This window comes from Larimichthys crocea, chromosome I (assembly GCF_000972845.2).
Source record: "Larimichthys crocea isolate SSNF chromosome I, L_crocea_2.0, whole genome shotgun sequence".
Classification (NCBI taxonomy): Eukaryota; Metazoa; Chordata; class Actinopteri; family Sciaenidae; genus Larimichthys; species Larimichthys crocea.
In genome coordinates, this window is record NC_040011.1 from 38,899,189 (window position 1) to 38,919,250 (window position 20,062).

At 39.7% G+C, this 20,062-nt stretch overlaps 2 protein-coding genes across 11 annotated transcripts; one reads left to right on the forward strand and one right to left on the reverse strand.

Annotated features, from left to right (window-relative positions):
* The first annotated feature begins 74 nt into the window (after nucleotides 1-74).
* tnip1 (TNFAIP3 interacting protein 1) lies at nucleotides 75-14,380 on the forward strand. Of its 10 annotated transcripts, none has more exons than XM_027277557.1 (19): nucleotides 75-217; nucleotides 4,917-5,099; nucleotides 5,600-5,743; nucleotides 5,889-5,974; nucleotides 6,140-6,199; nucleotides 6,855-7,064; nucleotides 7,930-8,024; nucleotides 8,434-8,596; nucleotides 8,742-8,855; nucleotides 8,970-9,035; nucleotides 10,148-10,279; nucleotides 10,398-10,526; nucleotides 10,615-10,749; nucleotides 10,855-10,980; nucleotides 11,069-11,152; nucleotides 11,630-11,845; nucleotides 12,112-12,196; nucleotides 12,614-12,664; nucleotides 12,806-14,380. In XM_027277557.1, the coding sequence occupies exons 2-19, from the start codon at nucleotides 4,952-4,954 to the stop codon at nucleotides 12,892-12,894; spliced, it is 2,133 nt and encodes a 710-aa protein (XP_027133358.1). In that variant the 5' UTR covers nucleotides 75-217; nucleotides 4,917-4,951; the 3' UTR covers nucleotides 12,895-14,380. The 10 variants fall into 10 exon arrangements, with proteins under 10 accessions (XP_027133358.1, XP_027133393.1, XP_027133348.1 ...); XM_027277547.1 differs by lacking the exon at nucleotides 75-217 and adding an exon at nucleotides 3,765-3,915; XM_027277585.1 differs by lacking the exon at nucleotides 75-217 and adding an exon at nucleotides 3,765-3,915 and having other exon boundaries at nucleotides 11,720-11,845.
* A 151-nt stretch (nucleotides 14,381-14,531) lies between these two features.
* Nucleotides 14,532-18,130, reverse strand: gpx3 (glutathione peroxidase 3). Its single transcript, XM_010737481.3, has 5 exons — nucleotides 17,975-18,130; nucleotides 16,320-16,470; nucleotides 16,114-16,231; nucleotides 15,446-15,545; nucleotides 14,532-15,058 (listed from the first exon to the last, which is right to left on the reverse strand). The coding sequence occupies exons 1-5, from the start codon at nucleotides 18,065-18,067 to the stop codon at nucleotides 14,837-14,839; spliced, it is 684 nt and encodes a 227-aa protein (XP_010735783.2). The 5' UTR covers nucleotides 18,068-18,130; the 3' UTR covers nucleotides 14,532-14,836.
* Between the last annotated feature and the right edge of the window lie 1,932 nt (nucleotides 18,131-20,062).

Here is a 20,062-nt window from a genome sequence, read left to right on the forward strand (position 1 = left end):
AATTAAATGCATGCAGCCTTTTTTTTTCATGCGTTCTGTTGCTCAGTAAAGACAGGACACACTGTTGGACACACACCAGGTTCTGTTCAGGCTGAGCGTTCAGTATCAGGCCATTTTACTGGGTTTTGGGAATTCCCCAAGTCTTTACAGTGAAATTGCTTCCCCCCATTCACCAGTTTCCTTAAAAAGTGCCTCTCCGAACAAGCTCAATGTGTGGGTGAGTTGTTGTTTATTTGTTTTAACATTTGAAGTGCAGTTATAGCAGATATTAGATTTATTATTTGTGGTTTGTCTTTTTTTTTATTATTCAGGGTGGTTTGAATCATTTTATGTTGTGACTGAAGTGAGTGCTGTTGTGCTCTGTTTTTAACTTTACATGGGAGGCAAATGTAACATAATGAAAAGACTGATTTCTGTCCTATGTGTCAGAAAAAAATGCTAAGGCGTGCCATAGGGGGTAAATGCTTTTAAAACCAAAGATGGAAAATGTAAACTGCTGGAAAATAATTGACACTAACAGTGTTTATATGTTTATTTTAAACCTGCTTTATTTTTAATATGATTTTGTATTTCATTACATGTCAACAGATCTAAGCTTAATCCGTGTTTAGAACAAAATAACATTTTAGAAACACCATTTAATACAAAATACCACAAAATGTAGCCTTTAAAATAAGATAATTATCATTAGTATTATTTCAAATATCATTTTTTATACATACGCCTGAGAGTAATGTACTTTTACAACCTGTCACACTGGTTTCTTGGTCATAGTTGAAGTCAGATTTTAGATTTTTAATAAAAAGTTACATCATGAGCCAGTTTAAAGTAACACTGAAGCATATCTGCCACTGCACTTCTTGGTCATATTTTTTGCATACTGAAAGAGTAGAGGATGTCCCTGGTTTAGGACGTCGATAGAACAGCTGGAGTTAGCTGACTAACAAAAGGACATTTTGTATTAAGCAGCACAGAGCTAATGACTATCAGCTGCTGATTTTTGCTGGAAGAAGATTGGAGACTGGACTGCCCTTGTGTCTCAGCAGGGAGAGGGTACAGATTACTTACTCTGTGCTTGTGACACTGTGAGCTTTCAGTCTGAAGATTACCCCATTCACTCGTCTGTCTTTCTGCAATGAAAAATGTATTTTGTTAAAACAAAAAACAAAAAAACAGGTGGGCGTACAAATCAAGGTGCTTAATTTTGAAGGCTGAATGATGGGCGACATTTCCTGTATCCTCAGGCTTTTGTTTTAAGGCTGGCAGACAGAGAGTCAACAGCCTGTTAATTATTTCTGCACATCACAGAAACCTGAGATGGAAACATTGTGCACCTACAAACAAGGACAAGGTGTTTGGTGGCAGGCACAGGACTTAGGGGAAAAAAGCAGTCTGTGTGTGAACTGCATGTTTGCTTTTTCCTGTAGCCAGCTGAGAACTCTCTGGGGAACACACTGACGTATTTTACCAGGCCAACGGGGCACTACTGTTCTACATAATATATGGTATAAAATATCACTGCTGTCTGATGTTTTGCTCTTGTATGTGGTTTTAATTGAAGTGTGACTCATCATTTGAATCTAAAGAAGTTTAAGCTGCGTTTTCATATATATGGAAAGCAGTTTTAAATAAGGTTTGTTACACACACATTTGTCAGTTCAGTCAAAGAGACAAATGAGCAGTAAGGTGAAATCCTACTGTTTGAACAGGATGACAGTTTTCATGAAAGCTCTTACTAAACTGGTTTCTCTACTACAGTTTTAGTTTTAACATTAGCTGTGCCTCAGTATCACTGGTGCACCATCACCACTGTCAAGGTTAACTTGCTCTGCATTACAGGAAGTACCAAAATTAATAATGGTAGCTATAGAAAGAGAAAAACAAAGGTGTGACTCTGATTAGTTTATCTTTATTACAAATCATGTTATGTATAGTGGAAGAGCATTTAAAAACTGGGTGTTGCCTGTGATAACACAACATGGTTCCTGTTAGGACCTCCTGGGTTGATGCTCGGAAATATAAGATCGTTACTCAGCATGTTTGCCTTAATCGTCCCTGTGGACAAGCAGCTTTATGTTTTCACTTGTGATTTATGACATTTTGGTAGTTTACCTTTGATCCATTACAGACCCTTCAAAACATGTGATACTCAGTAGGGATTACCAAGTAGCCTTGTGTGGCTCAGTCTAACTGTACTCAGTATTAAGCTAAACTGCATCAGAGGCACAAGTACACCCTTCCTTGGTGTAATTCCCTGAGAAAGAAACATGACAGCAGATTACCTGTTTGTTAATTCCCACAAGGTGTCACTATTGCTCTAAATTATTCATGTCTGGTCAGTCAGAGGCCTGTAGTAAAGTTCTGACAGTTTGGTCAAACATTGATTATACTGTATGTGCTGCAGTTCTTCTCAAAAACACCATAAACACCTGTTACCTTGTGATTGACATTTGAAAGAAAGGTTGTATTTCACTTTAAGACCAGGAAAAATTGACGTTTAAACTTTTAAAATAACAAAAATACCAGGTGATATAATTGTACCAAAACCAGGCTGAAATGATTAGTTTATTAAATCAATGTGTCTGATTTGTTTTAATTGTTTTAAATTATATTTTAAATTGCAATCACAAATGAATATAGTAAATCTAGTGTATCACAGTGTATGGTCTACTTACAGTAAACTGGGTGACTCTAGGTTTAGGTTTGTTGGACAAAGCAGTAGTTTGAATGTCAACTTGAGCTTTAGGGAAATTCTGATCAGCACTTTTTTTTAAATTATTTTCATCTTTTATAGATGAAAACAGTTAATTAAGCAAGAAAAACAACAGTCAAATTAACCAATAATGACAATAATACATTGTTGCAACCCTAATCACATTATATACTTTAGTTCTCATGTGAAATATTTCTTGTTGATCTTTAGTGGGGGACATAAAAAACTCAAGTGTAAGTTCAACTAGGCTTTTACTACCCCCTCTAGTTCAGAGGAAATATGTGATGCAATAACAGAAAGCCCCAGCAGCCCCTTCCCTCTCTCTCTCTCTCTCTCTAAAATTATCAATGAAGAGAAAAGTCATTCAGTTAAATGATCGGGGTTTGTCCCTGCACCATGAAGGCTCAAGAGTTTAACTGAAAGATTAATAAGTTGTTTAATTAATATCAGGAAAGATAAAAATCAGGCTGATTTTAATTAGCAGTTTTACTCACCTCAGTGTCATTGTCGCGCCATATGAGTCACTTTTCTGATTGATCTGATCTGATTGAAGTGTTTATTTCGAATATGCAAACAAAAAAAATAAAAAATAAAAAATAAGGCAAAATGTTTAAACATTAGAAACACATAAGGAGTGAAAAGAAGAATAACTTATAAACTCCCACCCCTTCTCTTTAAGTAATGAGTGACAAGCTTCCTTGCCTGATTCTTATAGATAAATAGAATATATCCCTGACTTTGTATTACAAAAAAAATACAATAATACAACACACATACACACATGCACTCCTACATGTGACTATTAATTTACGTGTTTAAAAAAAGAAAGAAAGAAAGAAAGAAAGAAAGAAAGAAAGAAAGAAAGAAAAGTCCCTCACGTGAACAGGTTTTGATAATCGATCTATCATAGTAGAAAGAAGAAAAAAAAAGAAAATACGCAAAAGCATTTTTTTTTTTATCTCCAGTGTTTACATTACGGTCAGTGGAGCTCTCTCATTGGTTGTGACGCCGCTCGACAAAGAGCCGCGCTCTGATTGGCCCGCCGGGCTGTCAATCACGTCATGAATCTGTTTACATCAAACGTTGCGAGGTGGAATTTCCCAGGTTACAGCACAGACCAGATAGACCACTTCCGCAATAGATGTCTGGGGCACACAGAGAGAGACGAAGAGAGAGAGAGAGAGGCCACTGCGAGCTGAAAGGTATCTAGACAAGAAAAAAAACACCTCTTTGTTCTTCGGTTTGTCGTTTAACTCACTTACTGCATCGATAAAACTATCCGCGGAGGGGGGGAAATAGACGAGGCTCCCTCCCCCCCGCACTGTCATCTTAGTGTTAGCTAGCCGACTGGCTAACGAGGATGTTGCTAGCGATTTGCATGACAACAGCGAAAACTAATATTAGCCTTCTTCAGCCAATCAAGGTGGCTATCATCAGCTAGATTGGGCTCTTGTTTGACTCTCGGTTGTTTAGCTGTAGATGTTTGTTGGCAGGATTTTACGTGACGTTTTATTTTTTTGTTTTTTTTATTTCCTCTGCTCGGATGTTGAACGTTGGTAGTTGTCATGTTTGGCCAACACAGACCGTTAGCACATTGTTTGCAATGTTGCCTCTCTCTTGTTGCTGCTTTTGTCCTCTCACAGCTGTCGTTTGGTCTTTTATTTTCCTTCACAGTCGTCCTGATTTAAATAAAAGAGGTTTAAGGTTCTTCTAGTTGGGTTAACTTAACATCCAGCACCCACAGCAGCATGTCTGTGGGTGGTAGTTGTTTAAATCTGCAGTCAAGAAGTACTAAAAACGCCATTTGTTCTGTTTTTTATCAGCCTTTCTTTTGCCACGATATAAGTTGTGGTTGGAGAGGATGTTGAGGTAATGATTGATGAAGTTGTTTCTCCTCACACTCTTCTCTTCAGCTGCTGTCGACATTTGGTGTTGGTTACATTTTCAGACTACATCCACGAGCAAACTAAGGGATTCAAAGGTTTCTTTTCTGCCGCTTCCCTTTAGTGTAAAGGGTGAAGGAACATTGTGGACACAAGTCATCACCCCTCTTTTGATTAAAGTCTTTTACTATCAGCACTTTTTGTTTTTTTCCCGTAAAGGTCAGCCACTCCGCCGAGTAGTTTCCAGGATGACTCTATATGTTTTGTATATAAGTTGAAAAAATTACACTTTTTTTTTTTTTTGTATCTTCTTTCCACAGTTCAGAGGACCATGTCTAGGAAGTGAGCCACGGCGATGGAAGGGAAAGGCCCGTACCGCATCTATGATCCAGGTGGGAGTGAGGTCAAGGCCCGGGAGGAGGCCGGAGGGGGAAGCAGCTATCGACAGCTACTGGAAGAGAACAGCATACTGAGGGAGCGGATGAAAGGACTTAAAAGCTTAGGTATGTTTCCAAGAGACAAAAGGGTTATATCACAAGGCTGTGTGTGATGGACTCATGCCAGCTTTGGCCTTACACATCTGTTGTGTGTCTTAACACCAGACAGATTCTTTGTTATAGTTTGTAAAATGTATAACAGAAAACTGTGGCCAGCTTGTGTTTTGTAGCAGCTCTAAGTTTATTTTTATTATTATTATTATTATTAGGATTATTATGATTATATTATAAGTACCTTAAAGCACCCACAACATATAGGCATATGATTATTGAATTTCCCGCTTTGCAGTTAAGACATGGAATGTAGTCAAACTCGACGATCTTCATTAGGGAGTTTGCTGAGAAGCTTGCATGCCAGTGATGTGAACGGCCTAATTGCTCCTTTTGTGACTCACCGAAGGAGTGTTATTTTGCGCCCTGTCATATCCTATTGATGATTGCATGCGCTGATAGATTAAGCCCTTGCAGTGTTGGACAGAGACAAGATCTCTCTCTGAAACTCGCAGGTGACTTGCTGGAAGAATCTCAGTCAGAGGCGTCGAGGCTTCGGCAGCGAGTGGAGGAACTTGCGAGAGACAACGAAGCCCTCAAGTCCTCAAGTTTTGCAGCCAGTCTGTGTATGGGAGGACCTATTCAGACTGAGACACAAAGTAAGTCTCACAGTTTTTGTGGTAATCTAACTTTTGTAGTCATACTTTTATACTTTGTATAATATTATTCTGCACAGTGGTAACCATATGACGTGTTGTTAAACTTGACCTCAGCTATGATTGGTATTGTTGTGGCTCATTTCAGGTAAACCCTGTTTACATCCCACTGCAGAGCAGAAGGAGGAGCAAACAAGTTGTTTAGGGAAGACCCTTCAACCTGAGAAGCCAAATGTAAGCAATCTGTACATGAAGAAACAACTTGTAAATAACAGAAGATCCACACACGAGGGGGACTTTGATTATTGAGGATGTTTGCTTTATTCTTAAAAGTTTGTTTAGGTAATTACATTATGCAGTGCATGTATTATGGTGCTATTACCTTGTTGGTCTTTACAGGAGGCGTTATCTGAGTTTGAGGTTGTGAATATGGATGGGAAGACTACAGATGCCTTGACTGTACGTACCATACTTTATGTGACACAAATTAATTTAGTATGTTTAGAATATCCCAACACTCCTGGTGCTAAAAGTAGTTATTTTATGTAATTCATTTGGGTTGAATTCAACTTTTCCACTTTTGTAACAGCTCTCTCAATATTAGGAACATATCCATGGTGTGGTGACTCACCAACAAACTCAATACTGGTAGCTCCAGCTTGAGTCAGCTTGGGGAAAGTCCAGGATTATTACTGACTAGAATTACACCGCTGATTCATTCACACGTTACATCCTAGGGGATGTGTTAACAGGACACTAAGCCAGAATAATTTAGACGTACATGTCAAAACTATTTGTATTGACAAGCCTATCACGTATGGTGAAATTCTATAGCATCCTTTGGCAGTTTCTACACTTGAATAGAATATATTTTTTATTTAGAAAACAACCAGTTTGTGTGACCTAAATTTAGCTCCAACAGGACAAACCAGTTCGACTTTTCAGATGAGACAGCTGCTGCAATTACTTAGAAATAGCAGCATGATGACTCTTACAGCTTGTTGATCTTTCAGTCTCGTGCTGGTTTAAATAAATACATTAATAGTCAGCTTTAACGCTGAGTCAGCTTGAAAGGAGCGACTGAGTAACTCTTCACCTGTGTGGGTATCTCCAGGCCGGGTCAGTGACAGGAGTAATCCCCCTCTTGCCTCAAGAGAACATTGAGCTAGCGAGTCAGCTAAAGAGACTGGAGAGCTCCTTCAGCATATTCGCAGAGGAGTCCAACCCAAACCAGCTGTTGGCTCATCTTGGTCGAATGGCTGTGGAGTTTCACCATCTTTCCTCTAAGGTCCAAAAGAATGAACAGAGGACCTCCCTCCTACAGGTGTGTAACACACTGGGACTGCATGACAACACACCAAAGCAACCTTTTAGATTTCAGCTATTTCTCCTTGATGGTAGGCACTTAAAAGTATATTATAATAAGCGTCATACAGTAGGGAGCAGGTTCATAGAATGATTCATCATGTTAAATTTTAATTTATTTTTAAAATGTTATGTAAACTGTAAATCATTCACAGACTTTAAAAGCTAGAGTGACTTTTATGACATGTCAGATTCATACATATGATGATTTAAGACTTCCTTTTATAATAAAATGTAAACAAACTTCTGTGTTTGTAATTGTTTGACCACTGCAACGGTAGATGTAGTGTCTCACGCAGTTGTCTGTGTGGCCTGAGCACACAAAAACAATTTTTTAACTGTAACACTTTTATTATTTTATTGTAAGCAAATTTCAAAAGCATGTTATAAAGTACGTTATGTGTTACATGGACACAGTGCACTTAAAGAGGAGGCTGTCTAGCTGGTTGTGCCAGTGGAAGTGCATTCCTGCTTGGTACTTCTGAAACACACCATGTCCTAATTTTAATACATGAAAGTATAGCAGTATTTTCAGTGACTGCTGGTCATGTTTTCAGTTCTCATTGTTCTTACTTTCATTATTTCTTTACAAAACCTCTCAGGAGGCGAATAAAAGTCGAGTTATGTGGGTTGAAAAATGTGAAATATCGGAGTATGTGTCAGAAAAACAATCATTTGTGGCGTTGAGGTGGGAAAATCTGCTCATACAGAGTATTCCAACATCTTTTTTTTTTTTTTAAACCATCATGTTAAAGTTAAATTAAATATTAATGTCATTATACAGAATGATGCTGTAAATAATTTTGTTGTTTTTGGTGTTACAGACTCTCTGTGAGCAGCTCAGACAGGAGAATAATGAGCTTCGCAAGAAAATGGAAGAGGATCATCATATCAGGAATCGAGACTTGGAACAGCTGAGGTAATGTTTTCTGAGTGGGCTTTGTGTCGCTTTGGCCGGAGCACAGACATCATTGTTAGTAAGGTCAAAAAGAACAAAACAGCGAGGATCAGTAGTATAATCCTATTCAATACAAAACCGACTTCTCATTCCTCTGGACTTTTTTTTAAACTGTGGGACAGTTTTGTTTCTCATGACCTATTGAAACCTTGATGACCAAATCCTACACAATTTTTACTTTGCCATGGATGTTAACAGTTGACCATGCTTTCACTCTTAATGGGGGGGAGTTATCCCACTGCTTTAATCTTGGCGTCATTGCACCCAGTGGGTATTGTAGGGTCTTCCCACAGGACATTCTGAATTGTAAAACTGTGGGCAGGAACCTTGCTCACAAATACTATCATTTTCATTTTCTTACTGATTTCAGGCAGGAAAACCAGAAACTTAAGGAGCTGGTCACAGGAGGAGCAACAGCAGCAGGATCGTCCACGGTGCCGTCTCACACCGACGCCGCAGAGGCCAAAGAGGAGCCTGTGAAAGAGGAATCAGTAGCTGTGAGACCGAAGATGGAGGCAACCACACCACAGAAGGTAGTTAAATGACATTACAAATTACAGCTGAGCTTCCTATAAAGAAATGCCACATTTGCACACTAATAGATTTTTACTTTACCAGTGACTTCAAACTTTCCCACTGATGTGGGGTTACAGTAATAAAGGGATGTTGTGGATTTAGGAATGTTTCGTGTGCCCTCAGAGTGGAAAAGCTGCAGAGAAAACCCCAACCAAACCTTGTGATGTAGAGGGGTATGAAAAGAAGATCAAGCTTTTGGAGAAGCAGAGAAAGGATGTGAGTCTTTTGCTCTTACTGCTCATCCTCTTTTGCCATAGGGGAAAGTCTCTGTGTACATTGTTTCCTATATGTTCAGTGTCATTCGTTTCACTTTCTGACTCTTGCTTACAGGTACTGGAGGTGAACAAGCAGTGGGACATTCAGTGGAACTCCATGAAGTCACAGTTTGAACAGAAGGTACAGTAATGACTTTACAGCTGTTGTGGAGGGTGTAGGAAGACATAGCTGGGCCCTCGTCTGATGTAGAGCCCATGCATAATTCTCTCCAGATTCCTCTGAAAAACATTTGTCATTTCAAAGCTCACCTTTAAATGTTTTTTCCAGTCAAATATAAGTATTTAATCTCATTTTTGTTTTATTTTCACTTTGGCCTGTGTGTTCAGACACACCAGGGTTCTTTAGATTTGCAGTAAAAAAAAACAAAAACAAAGATGCTTCAAATGTACAGTACAAAAAGTATGTGGAGTATATAAAAAAATCAGTATAATGTAAACATAATAAAAACATAAGTGCTATGTTATTTATCTGTTGCCCCATGTTCAAAATGAACTCTATTCAACTGTGTCCTCCACTGTTCTCAGTTCAGCCTTATTCAACTTCATGAATTACTTTTACTGTTGAGACATTTTAAAAGTTGGGCCTTTAAAATTACTTAAATTACTCACACTATACAACACAATATAGTCAGAAAATGACAAATAAAACAATATTATCTTGTCAGCATCCTTTTTTTAAATGAATAGTTGTAGCACTGTGACATCAGTTGTCACATTTTGCAATATTCCAATTTTTTTTCAAACAAGTGAAATGGAGGATTTTGTAATTCGGAAATATCTCGAAGGAACACAGGACTCTGTGTGTGTGTGTTTTCTGTATCTATCTGCTTGTCCAGTGGAAACGGTGCAATGCTGCAATAGCTCGCTATCTGAGAGTGTGCTTACCACAAGGCCTGTCACACCTCAGTAAGAATTCCCCTCACCTCTCTGGTACCCGCTGACTTCCTGCTGTGGTGCAGTCAGAGGGCAGCAGAAACACACATGTACACACTCTGACACTCATACACACACACACCTATGCTTCAGCGCACCCACAGTCATGAGCAAACCTACATTCACACTTTGTTGAGACAGAGACACCGTGCAACCTTGGGTTCTAACCACAGAACCCTAGATATATCCATTTGCGTCACTATGTTCGTTCATATTTTACACAAAAACAAAACTGCGTGTTTGCAAATGTGTCCTTGTTGCTGTGGCGTTGTTTATAATTTGATAACACCAATTTCTAAGATCACAGATCTTAGACAACGACTGGCTGAGTCCCAGAAAACTGTACTTGAACTGGAGGCAGAGCGAGAGCAGAGGCAGCGCGACTATGACAAGAAGCTACTGTTGGCCAAGTCCAAAATTGAAAATGTACAGGTGAGAATAAAGGGACACAAAGCCCAGGTGATAATGGTCTAACAAAACCAGGACACGTTAACAAAAATATACTACTTTGAGAAAGATGTTTTCAATGTTTTGGGTGTGTTTGTCTTAGGGGGAGAAGGAGTGCCTCAACTCTGAGACCACTGAGCTAAAGCAAAAGATTCGCTACCTGCAGGATCAGCTGCTGCCCCTCAGCAAACAGAGAGAGTACCAGGAGAAGGAGATCCAACGCCTCAACAGGGTGAGAGTGGGGGAAAAAAAGACAGAGAGAGAAGGATTAAGCAGAGAGATTTCTCTCTATGTAACAATTACACTTTGTCTTACTTTAGGCTTTAGAAGAAGCCTTAAACCTGCACACCCCATCATCCTCCCAACAACCACCTGGCCAGGGTAACTTTGCTGATGCAGCCAATAACCTGAAGAAACAGGAACTGCTCACCCAGATCGCTGTACTAAAGGAACAGGTCAGACACACAGGACAACATACGCACGCACAGACGCAAAGTTTTATTGCAAATAACCGCACAGTTCCTCAACTGATTTTTAATCGTCGTCATTTTGTACTTCAGGTGAAGATCTTCGAAGAAGACTTCAGAAAAGAGAGGAGTGACAGGGAGCGAATGAATGAGGAGAAAGAGGACTTGAGGCGGCAAGTTGAGAGGCTTCAGGGTCAGATTACTAATTTAACCAATCAGGTAAGCTGTGTGTTTACAGTACATTTTTCTGTATGAATAACTGAACTGCTCTCTGATTGTTTTGTTTTTTTGTTTGTTTGTGGGTCAGCTTCACCAGGCACAGAACGAGTGTCAGAGAGAACGTACAGAGAGATGTAAGCTGGAGAGACTGCAGATGCAGCATCACAAACAGGTACTCTATGCAGCTGGGATCTGAACCCTGTAGTGTTGCAGACATATTTAAATGTTTTTATGAAATGGTGCCGTCAGCCTGGATAGGTAACAAGTTACGGTTATTAGGGCCTTGTTCATTTAGTTATGGCTAAGGTGTATGCTGAAAGTTGCTCTTCAAGCCTTTGGGATGCATCATGCAGTAGGAGAGTTGGAGTAAACCTTGAAGAGTAGCGCCCCCTTGTGACAGAGTGCAGCCCCACATAGACGTTTACTGTGATAAGTCCAGACTGGAAAAATCAATACTCCCAGGATAAGAGCCTCACTCCAGCTAGGTTGTTTATCAGTGCATTCGGGATCAACAGGTGGAACATTTCCTTCAGTGGGAGGAGGAGAGCGAGATCAGCGGTGGCCCATGCCATACAGGGCCACTACGCTCAATGAGAGTAGTGGCCATGCACTGATTGGGGATCACGTGTGTACTTATGATCCCTCGTAGGGGCAGCAGCAGGAAAGGCGTACCTCAGATCCCACGTCAGGCTCTGTGAACGGCCCGCTGAGCCCTCCCTACTGTGGTCCCTTTGTGCAGGTGGGACCGCAGGGCCTTGAGGGCTGGCCCATACACTTCCCTCCCCGGATGCCCAATGCAGCAGGCGCCACAGCCGCAGCCGCCGCAGCACCGCCCCCTGTACGAGACTTCCAGCCTGTTACCCCGGTAAGGGTCCTCTAAGGCCCCTCTGTCTCTGTCTCTGGAGTGACTCTGATTCAGTGAGAAAACAAGGCTCTTCTTCTCTCTTACTTCTACACCCCTCATCTTTTGGAAGGAACAAGCAGATGTGTTTCGGTCTAACTATAGCTCGACCTAGCCATTCTTACATTCATTAATAATTTAGGATACGTCAAAAACTTGGAGGCTGCTGGTTGTGAAGAATAAGCATATTTAGTGATTTTAAAGTAAGATGGTGCTCTCTCTTTGGTCAGGGTTTTCCTTGGCAGTCGTCATTCCCACAGCCCAGAGGGGCCAGAGCAGTAGGAGAGAGTTCAAGACCACCACCAGAGAATGCAGGTATGGTTCGGCCAGCCAAGTACAATATTTTATTCTAGTTTAAAGTCATAAATCACATTTTTGTACATGTTTTGTTGATCAAAGGCTAAAGCTGGAATTACTCTTTTCTTATCAACAAAATGCCATTGAAAGACCAAAACCAATATTTAGTCTTTATTTGAAGTAGCTTTTGATTGATTTGATCCCATTTGTCCAACTGAAGATGTTAATCCTTAAAAAAAACGGGTCCAAATATACAGTGACATGGAAAAAAAGTAATAATTTTCCAAAATAGCTGAGCAATTTGGTTTTCTTAGTAAATGTTACTCAAACAGAAGTTAATTCTGCATTTGTTGGGGACTATTTTATGCCATGGATGACATTAGGGCAGTATATGTGGGACTGACTCACAATAAACAATGTTCATGTCTTTAATAGGTCTTGGAGAAGAGCAGAGCTCGAGGGCACATAGGAATAAAAATATATCAGGTCTTGGCTGGTCTGTTCATTAGATTTTTTGTTTTTCATGAAAAGCATCACCAACAGTGTTGCTGTGTACCACACAATGGCTGATTTTCTGTATTTATGTACAGTGAAGTTTGATGCAGTTTTGTTCTTTCTTTTCAGCAGATCAGTCCGCAGCAGCTGCAGCAGCAGGAGGAGCGGGAGCAGGATTTGGCAAAAGGGAGCGACAGAACATTGACCCTGGAAAGCACTAAAGCATCACCGTACCCACCTGATGGAGTCTGGGTAGTAGCATGAAATCAGTTTGTTTTTGAGTTGACAAGGTGTGATTTGATCTATAATTTTCCTACTGAACTGTAGATATCCTATTGTAATGTTGTTTATACTTGCGTTTTATAAGGCTATTTGTGAAACACTTCGCTATTCTGAATATATACATGAAATATTATTTAGATTTTTTTATCAGGAACTGAAGTCATTTGTTAAATAGGTTGAAATAATTAACATCATAACACGTGTTTTTTTTTTCTTCTTCCGGAAAATACCTATGATTGTCTCTCTGCAGATCTGTAACAACTTGACATTTAGTTTGTTACTTGTAGGGTTACAGGAAGCCATTCCCCAATATGACTAAGGCTACATATACTCATTCCAACAATGAATGATTATATAAGTACATGAAATCATAGAATTTACAATGTGAATGTTAATTGATTTATGAAGATTTCTTCAGTACCATTGATGTTATAGAACTGTCCCATATGTGTAACTGTTTAAAAGTGGTTGTTGAAATACAAAAATTTTGGGAAATGAATTTTGATGGTATCATACCAAAAACATGATTGTGATTATTATTTATAACCTGCTGTTTTGATAGTTGCATTGACTAAGTGTAAATCATTGTCTTTAGAAATGCTGTTCTTTCTATGTTGTTAGTGTATCCCAATATATTGTAGCTATTGACATTGTATGTTTGTATCAGACACAATACACAGTACATACACAACCTTTTTTTCCCCATTATGATGGACCTAATCTCATTAAACACAACACTTCTACTTGACCACAATTGATTTGATGATTTGACCACTCATGCCTATATTCATACTCATCCTACTGCATCCTGTACTGTTGCCCAGTTATCTAGAAGTCGTAGCACCAAAACCTTTAGGCAGCAGTGATGACAGTACTGAAACATCAAAATTCTGCTTAAGCACCAGAGAGAAAGATTTTCCATCAGTACTTTAAAGACCCTAGATCCAGTGTCACAGCAGTAGAGCCGCTCCTTAGAGGGAAACCTCTTGCCAGGACATCTGGCTTTGCTCCCCAGCAATCCACGCTGTGCCACCTGACCTGGCTCCCTGCTGTAATGCACAGTCAGGAGCCCCGATAAGTCACAGGACCCACACGTCAAGATGTTACCATCTAAAGGCAGATTCAATCTCAAATCAAGTCACTGTTTACCCATTAGAATGTCCTTTAGACTAGTGTAGGTGAAGGGCTTCAAAATGTGTGCAGATGAATTTGAAAAAGGCTTAATTTTATCAAGTTTAAGTTACAGGGAACAAACTCCTGATGGGTGGGCTGAAATGACAAATTAGCAGAATTGCACTTTGAAAGGTACGCTGTAATTACTGGCAGTTGTATTTTCTTGGTTTGTAGCCCTTTTTTCGCTGTAGGCAAAAAGCACATGTGAGACTTTTTGTATTTGACTGGCTTAATAAATCTATTCTAAATGTCTGTTAGCATCTCACCCTGCTTATTCATGCTCACATTTCCCCCTCCTCCTCCTCCTCGCAGGACAAATATCAGAAAGGGCCACAAATATGCTGCATCATGTTCACCTTACCATGACAACATAGCAGTTTCTTGTAAAGAAAGACTCTGCACATCAGCCTATTGTGATTTTATTGGAAGTAATTAACATTTAGACCGTAATGGCCAACAGGTCCTGGGATGAGAAGATGACATGCTGCTGTGGGATTGCAGGGCAGCTCGAATGCACAAGAGCCGTCCTGAATCTCAGACTCCAAAGAGGCACCACAGATTTCCTGTTTTCAAGCCTCCTCTTCATTTAACATGCCATCTTCGTGGACCAGAAACTGTTAACATTACTTTTTTTTTTTTTCCTCCTTACATTTTTACCATCTCATTACAGTTACATCATTAGATGGACATTAATATGAGGAATCAGATCTAATTGAAAATATCCCTTGTAAATAGTTTTAGCAGGTATTTGCGGATGTCAGATCGGACTTCGGAAATGTTGACACTTGGGTGCCACCTCATCACTGGCTTCCCGTCTGGGCCCACCAGAAACTTCTCGAAGTTCCACTTGATGTCGCTCGTCTTCAGAGGCTGCCAGAACAATCTGTTGGTGGGGTCACCGAAGTTGTCTCCGACTGGAGGGCAGGAGTTCTGCATGGTAGAAAACAAAACGATAATCTGCACTGTCAAGTGAACAACCTCCACTACACAGGTGTGTGTGAACACAAAACCAACTATAATTTGCAACATCTTTGTAAAGCAAATTAATCATTTACATTAAAAACAAACCCTGTTCATCATTCATTATAGCAAACATAGAAATAACATTTTCAGTGGCTCATAAAACAGAGCCATTTATAGTTTATTGGTTTTGGATGGGTGAATGCTTTCCTTGTGGGTGTGATACTAATGCACTAGGCACTAAACATGGGAGTGTGACTTATGTCACACTAATAAGGATGAGTCATTGTCTTAAGCATTTGTGCACAGATGCAGCCTGCAGTATTACACACTTTATATTAACAGAACATAACTTACCTTGAGAAAAGTGAAAACCTCTTGCTCGCTATTTCCATTCACGTCACATTTTTCAAACAGCAGGAAGTTTGGAACAAATCCGTTGCCTGGTCTGACATGCCTGGAATCCAGAAAGAGGGCAGCTTATCAGGAGATATGCCTCTGAACACTGTTGCATGGCAGCTGCCCCAGATTCACTACAAGCTGATAAATAAAACCACACCATCTAATGCAATCACTTTGCTGTGGATAGACGACAACTTGTGGAACCTGAGACAAAATCCTATGCATGTTAGAGAGGCCACAGACAAACTGATCTCATTGCCAAAAGGATGCTTTTCCTGATGAAAATTAAGCTCTGCTGATTGACACAGGATTTACCAATATTGCAAATTCCTTTCTTTATCCAGCTTTGAGGGTTTCTGTTACAGAAGATTACAATTGACAATTGTCTTGTGAGAAACTTATGGTGCACGTTTAGCAAATTTCTCATGTTTCCAAATCTTCTACAGGCCGAAAAAAAAGGATAATCTCTAGTATGAATGGGTTTCATGTTTCAAGCAAACATTTTAGATGGATCTTTTAACCCAACTGCACCTACACATGGTTTTTGGGTTCATAGTGTTTTCATTCAGTGAGTTGAAGCTCCTGAACACCTGTTGTTAAGTATCCAAAGAGAAACATCTTACTTTAAACCTGGCAGAATTTCGTGTTTCTGCCCGGGTTCCTGTTTCCCAAATTGGTTGCAGGGAAAGCCGAGGATGGTGAGTCCAAGAGGTTTCATTTCCTCATGTAGTGCATTCAGTTCTAACAACAGGAGAGAAAGTTAATGCCGTCAGGGGGAGTTCGTTTTTAAACAGTGCTACACAAAATAGTCTGTGGTGCCGTATCTTACCCACATACTGGAAGGTGTATCCTCAGTATGTGGCCACGTTGACGAAGAGGACACTCTTGCCCACGTAGTCACTGAAGTTCACAGTGCGACTCCCGTTTAGAGTCCTGGCACTGTATTGGTAAATGGTCTTATCTGTGGCTGACTCACACTGCTGTGGGTAGAGACACAGATGAAGCAGGTTATTTGTTTGAAATGGCCAGCAGAAAAAAAAGAAGAGTTATCTCTTCACTCTAGCATTATTGCTCATTCACTGGGCACAGCTGCAGAGCTGATTGCGGCTGATCTAGACAATGGCTGTAAACCCACCAGAAGCGGCGCTCTGGTCCTGTGAATACAGAGCTGTTCTACTTCTGACGTGGCAGATCAAGGTGGCCAGAAGTCACACAAAATGTATAAATATTCTGGTCGATTTACAGCGTAAAAAACACATATACATGAGAGCAAACACAGCAAAGCCGTTCCGGGACACCATCCGTCATTTATTTGCATTTAGATTTGCATTTTCTGCAACACCCTCATAGTTTTAATTAGTTGTTGCCACTTCCATGAGTCCTAAATATATTTAATAAGTAAATATGGTTTTGTTTGCAAAAGGCTACAAAGAACAAAAGAAATGTACTGTGTCTCTTCTTTCCTAGTACAATTGCAAATATCTGGCTTGTTTATTTACCTAATGGGTGGGATGACAAGTCAAACAAGGGACGGCTTTCTTCCTCCACATAGCTCTGTCGTCACCACGTGGCCTAAACTAACATGTACACTACAAGTCAGGCAAGTTAGTCCTGCTATTGTGTGTGATGGCTCACAATCAAAGGCTTAATGGAAGTGAGTCATCCTTACTGTTATGAAATGTGATTTTTTTTTGTGTTCGCTGGTCAAAATGTGTGCCTGTTGTCACATCCACCAACATTAGCCATTATTATTATTATTATTATTATTATTATTATTATTATTATTATTAGTATTATTATTATTATTATCAACATTTTTATAGCTTATACACCTAAAACCTTTACACTTTAGAGTTTTAACCATCCCCAAATATCAGAAAATGGACCAAGAACCACCTGATATAAGAGTTTTGTGGTCCAGTAACTCAACAGAAATCAACACCAGCACTGGGGTAGTTAGTAGGTTCTGGGTCAAGTTAACAGTGTTACGTTAGTGACATATTGCCCCCACACTGGGTCAATTTTTAACCCAGTGTTCTTTTAGTGTGTATATATATATTGCAGCACAAAGTGTTTTGTAATTGTCAAGCGTAATGTCAAGTTCAGAGTAACACACGTTTACATAACTTTATCTCCACATGCCTCCTCAAATCCTGACGTCGTGAGAAACAGGAGGTGTGCTAATGAGGACTAATTAGTGCCCCACATTTTTACCCCAGGTGCAAAGAACCCGCCAAACTTCGTCTGTCATGGGGGGGAATATTCTAGAAAATGACAAACTACATGGAGAGAAATAAGGCTGACATAAGTTAAAATAGGTAATGAGAGATTAGAACTACTAACTCACATAGCCCACTAATTAAGGTCAACACGGTGCAGGTGTGAACGGCTCATTACTGCTGAACACAATACAATGCGTTTGTCTTTTTTCTTTATCTCGGACTAAACATTGTGAATGTGCTAGGTGTGTGTATCAACAGGTACCTGTGTGAATGGGACTCCGGCGGTGCAGGGTCGCAGCAAACCGAGCAGCAGCAGCGGTAAAACAGGCCACATCAGTCCGTCCTTTCCCGACATGGTGACTGCTCACTGTGGATGTCTGTGCGCGTCTCCCCGAGGATTTAATCCTCTGGCAGGGCAGGGGGCGGAGGGCGCACAGCTGCCTGAGATGACGCCCTCTGCTGGTTTAAAGGCGTACACCACAATACACCAACGAGTGAATGAATCTATATCAATCAGATATATAGATAGGAAGTTTGTGATCTTCAGTTATACAGATGCACATCATTTAATGATGATCATTAGTTATACACATCTAACTGTTCTCCATTGACATTCACTCTTCCTATGACAAACACAGCTGGCTAGATCTGTGTGTGAGTCACTCTGAGCATGCCTGGTGCTTAACCTACTGTGAACATTTATAAACAACATTCACTGAGACTGTGGAATCAGATAACCTATAAGAAATTAATAAAAAAAAGAAGATGAATGTGACTCAGTTCTAATGGTTACAAATAGGAGAAGTGCTGTTGGTATTCATTTTTATTCATGGTTCGTTTCTCCCCTCTCTGGGATCAGCTGTTGCCATGGTGAGTTGGTACTTGGCCACATGCCCCGTGGGTGGCTGACAAGCCTCTTTCCAGTCCTGTTAGAGCACCTCACTGACAATATTTTTAGTGTTCCAGTTCAGATCTGTAGTGTCCCACAAAGCCACATAAAGTCTTAAGTGTAAAGCTATAATAGAACACTATTAAAGACAAAACAAATGTGCTAGAGAGAACAAAAAAGCAAGAGATGTTTTAAGTATATCTACTATTCACGTTATGTGAATGTGCAATGTTTGAAAATGGGTTTTTATATTAACCTCCCCAGCTTTTATAATGTTATCACTCATTTTACTAATCTCCTGGATTGCAGGAACTGGTGTGCACACACATCGCTGCACCCTGCATAAATAGGAAAATCCATCTCTCATTTCTCTAATAATGTACTGCTCAGTTCAAATTTGAGGATGTCTTCAGTCTTCAGAAAATCTTTTTTCTTCTCAGAAAACAATTTTTAATGAAATGCAGAAACATGACTCAGAACTCTAAAACTATATCCAAATTAGATTAAATTAGATTCAACTTTTCATTGCACAAAGTACAATTAGTGAGACAATGAAATGCAGTTTAGCATCTAACCAGAAGTGCAAAAAGCAGTAGAGTAATGTACATATAAAGAGTGTTATACATATATGTTCACAAGCTATATACACTATGAACAGAGTAAAACAAATACGCCATGCATAGTATGTGCAGCAGCAGCAGCATAAGTGTAATTATAGGTGTAAGAACATTAACAATGTAAATGTGAAAATTACATAATAAATGTAACTATTAGAGTTACATGTTTTATTTACTTGGATAAGCACATACTGGAGTTAAAAAGAGTTTTTCATTAAAAAGTCTGGTGATAGGCAGAGATACATAGATGGATGATAAGACACACACTCCATCATACACAGCAGTCACATTACAGTTACTTCCTCATTTTTAGGTGTTAAACATCACTGTCAGTTGAAAACTATGCTGCGACTTCAGTATTTTATTAACGCTGACTATGAAGAGAGGCTGTTAACCTACTTCTCAAAGCTTCTAGCACAAATATTATACAAAACACTAGAGGGCACTGTAAGAAACAATCAAAGGAAACAGGTTATATTTTGGCCTCAGTGCCTGGCCCTGTTATTCTTCTTTTTAACCCTAAAACACTAACGTTGGGTAATTTTTCACCCACACAATTCTTGTCATGTGATTTTCATTGTGTTGCTGCTGTCTGAGTTGCATGGGTCCTTGGGTAGCTTCAGGCTGCTCACTGATATCATTAATGGTATGTTTGTTTCTCTTCTCCCATCTATGGTTTTTTCAAGAGGTTGATGTTAGTGATAGTGATAGTGAGTGACATTTTTTGTCCATCTACAATTTGATGCAGGAAGACTGTGCCTTCACCAGACAAGGCTCACGTGTCCCAGGAATGGGTGGACCAAAGGACAAGTTTCCAGCTCTGTTATTTTTTTTGTTTAGAAAA

Bases quoted from the DNA above. Each gene is read 5' to 3' on its own strand.
- tnip1 (XM_027277557.1), top strand. From the start codon at position 4,952: ATGGAAGGGAAAGGCCCGTACCGCATCTATGATCCAGGTGGGAGTGAG. The intron at 8,856-8,969 runs GTGAGTCTTTTG...TCTTGCTTACAG, and splicing joins TGGAGAAGCAGAGAAAGGAT to GTACTGGAGGTGAACAAGCA. The intron at 11,846-12,111 runs GTAAGGGTCCTC...CTCTTTGGTCAG, and splicing joins ACTTCCAGCCTGTTACCCCG to GGTTTTCCTTGGCAGTCGTC.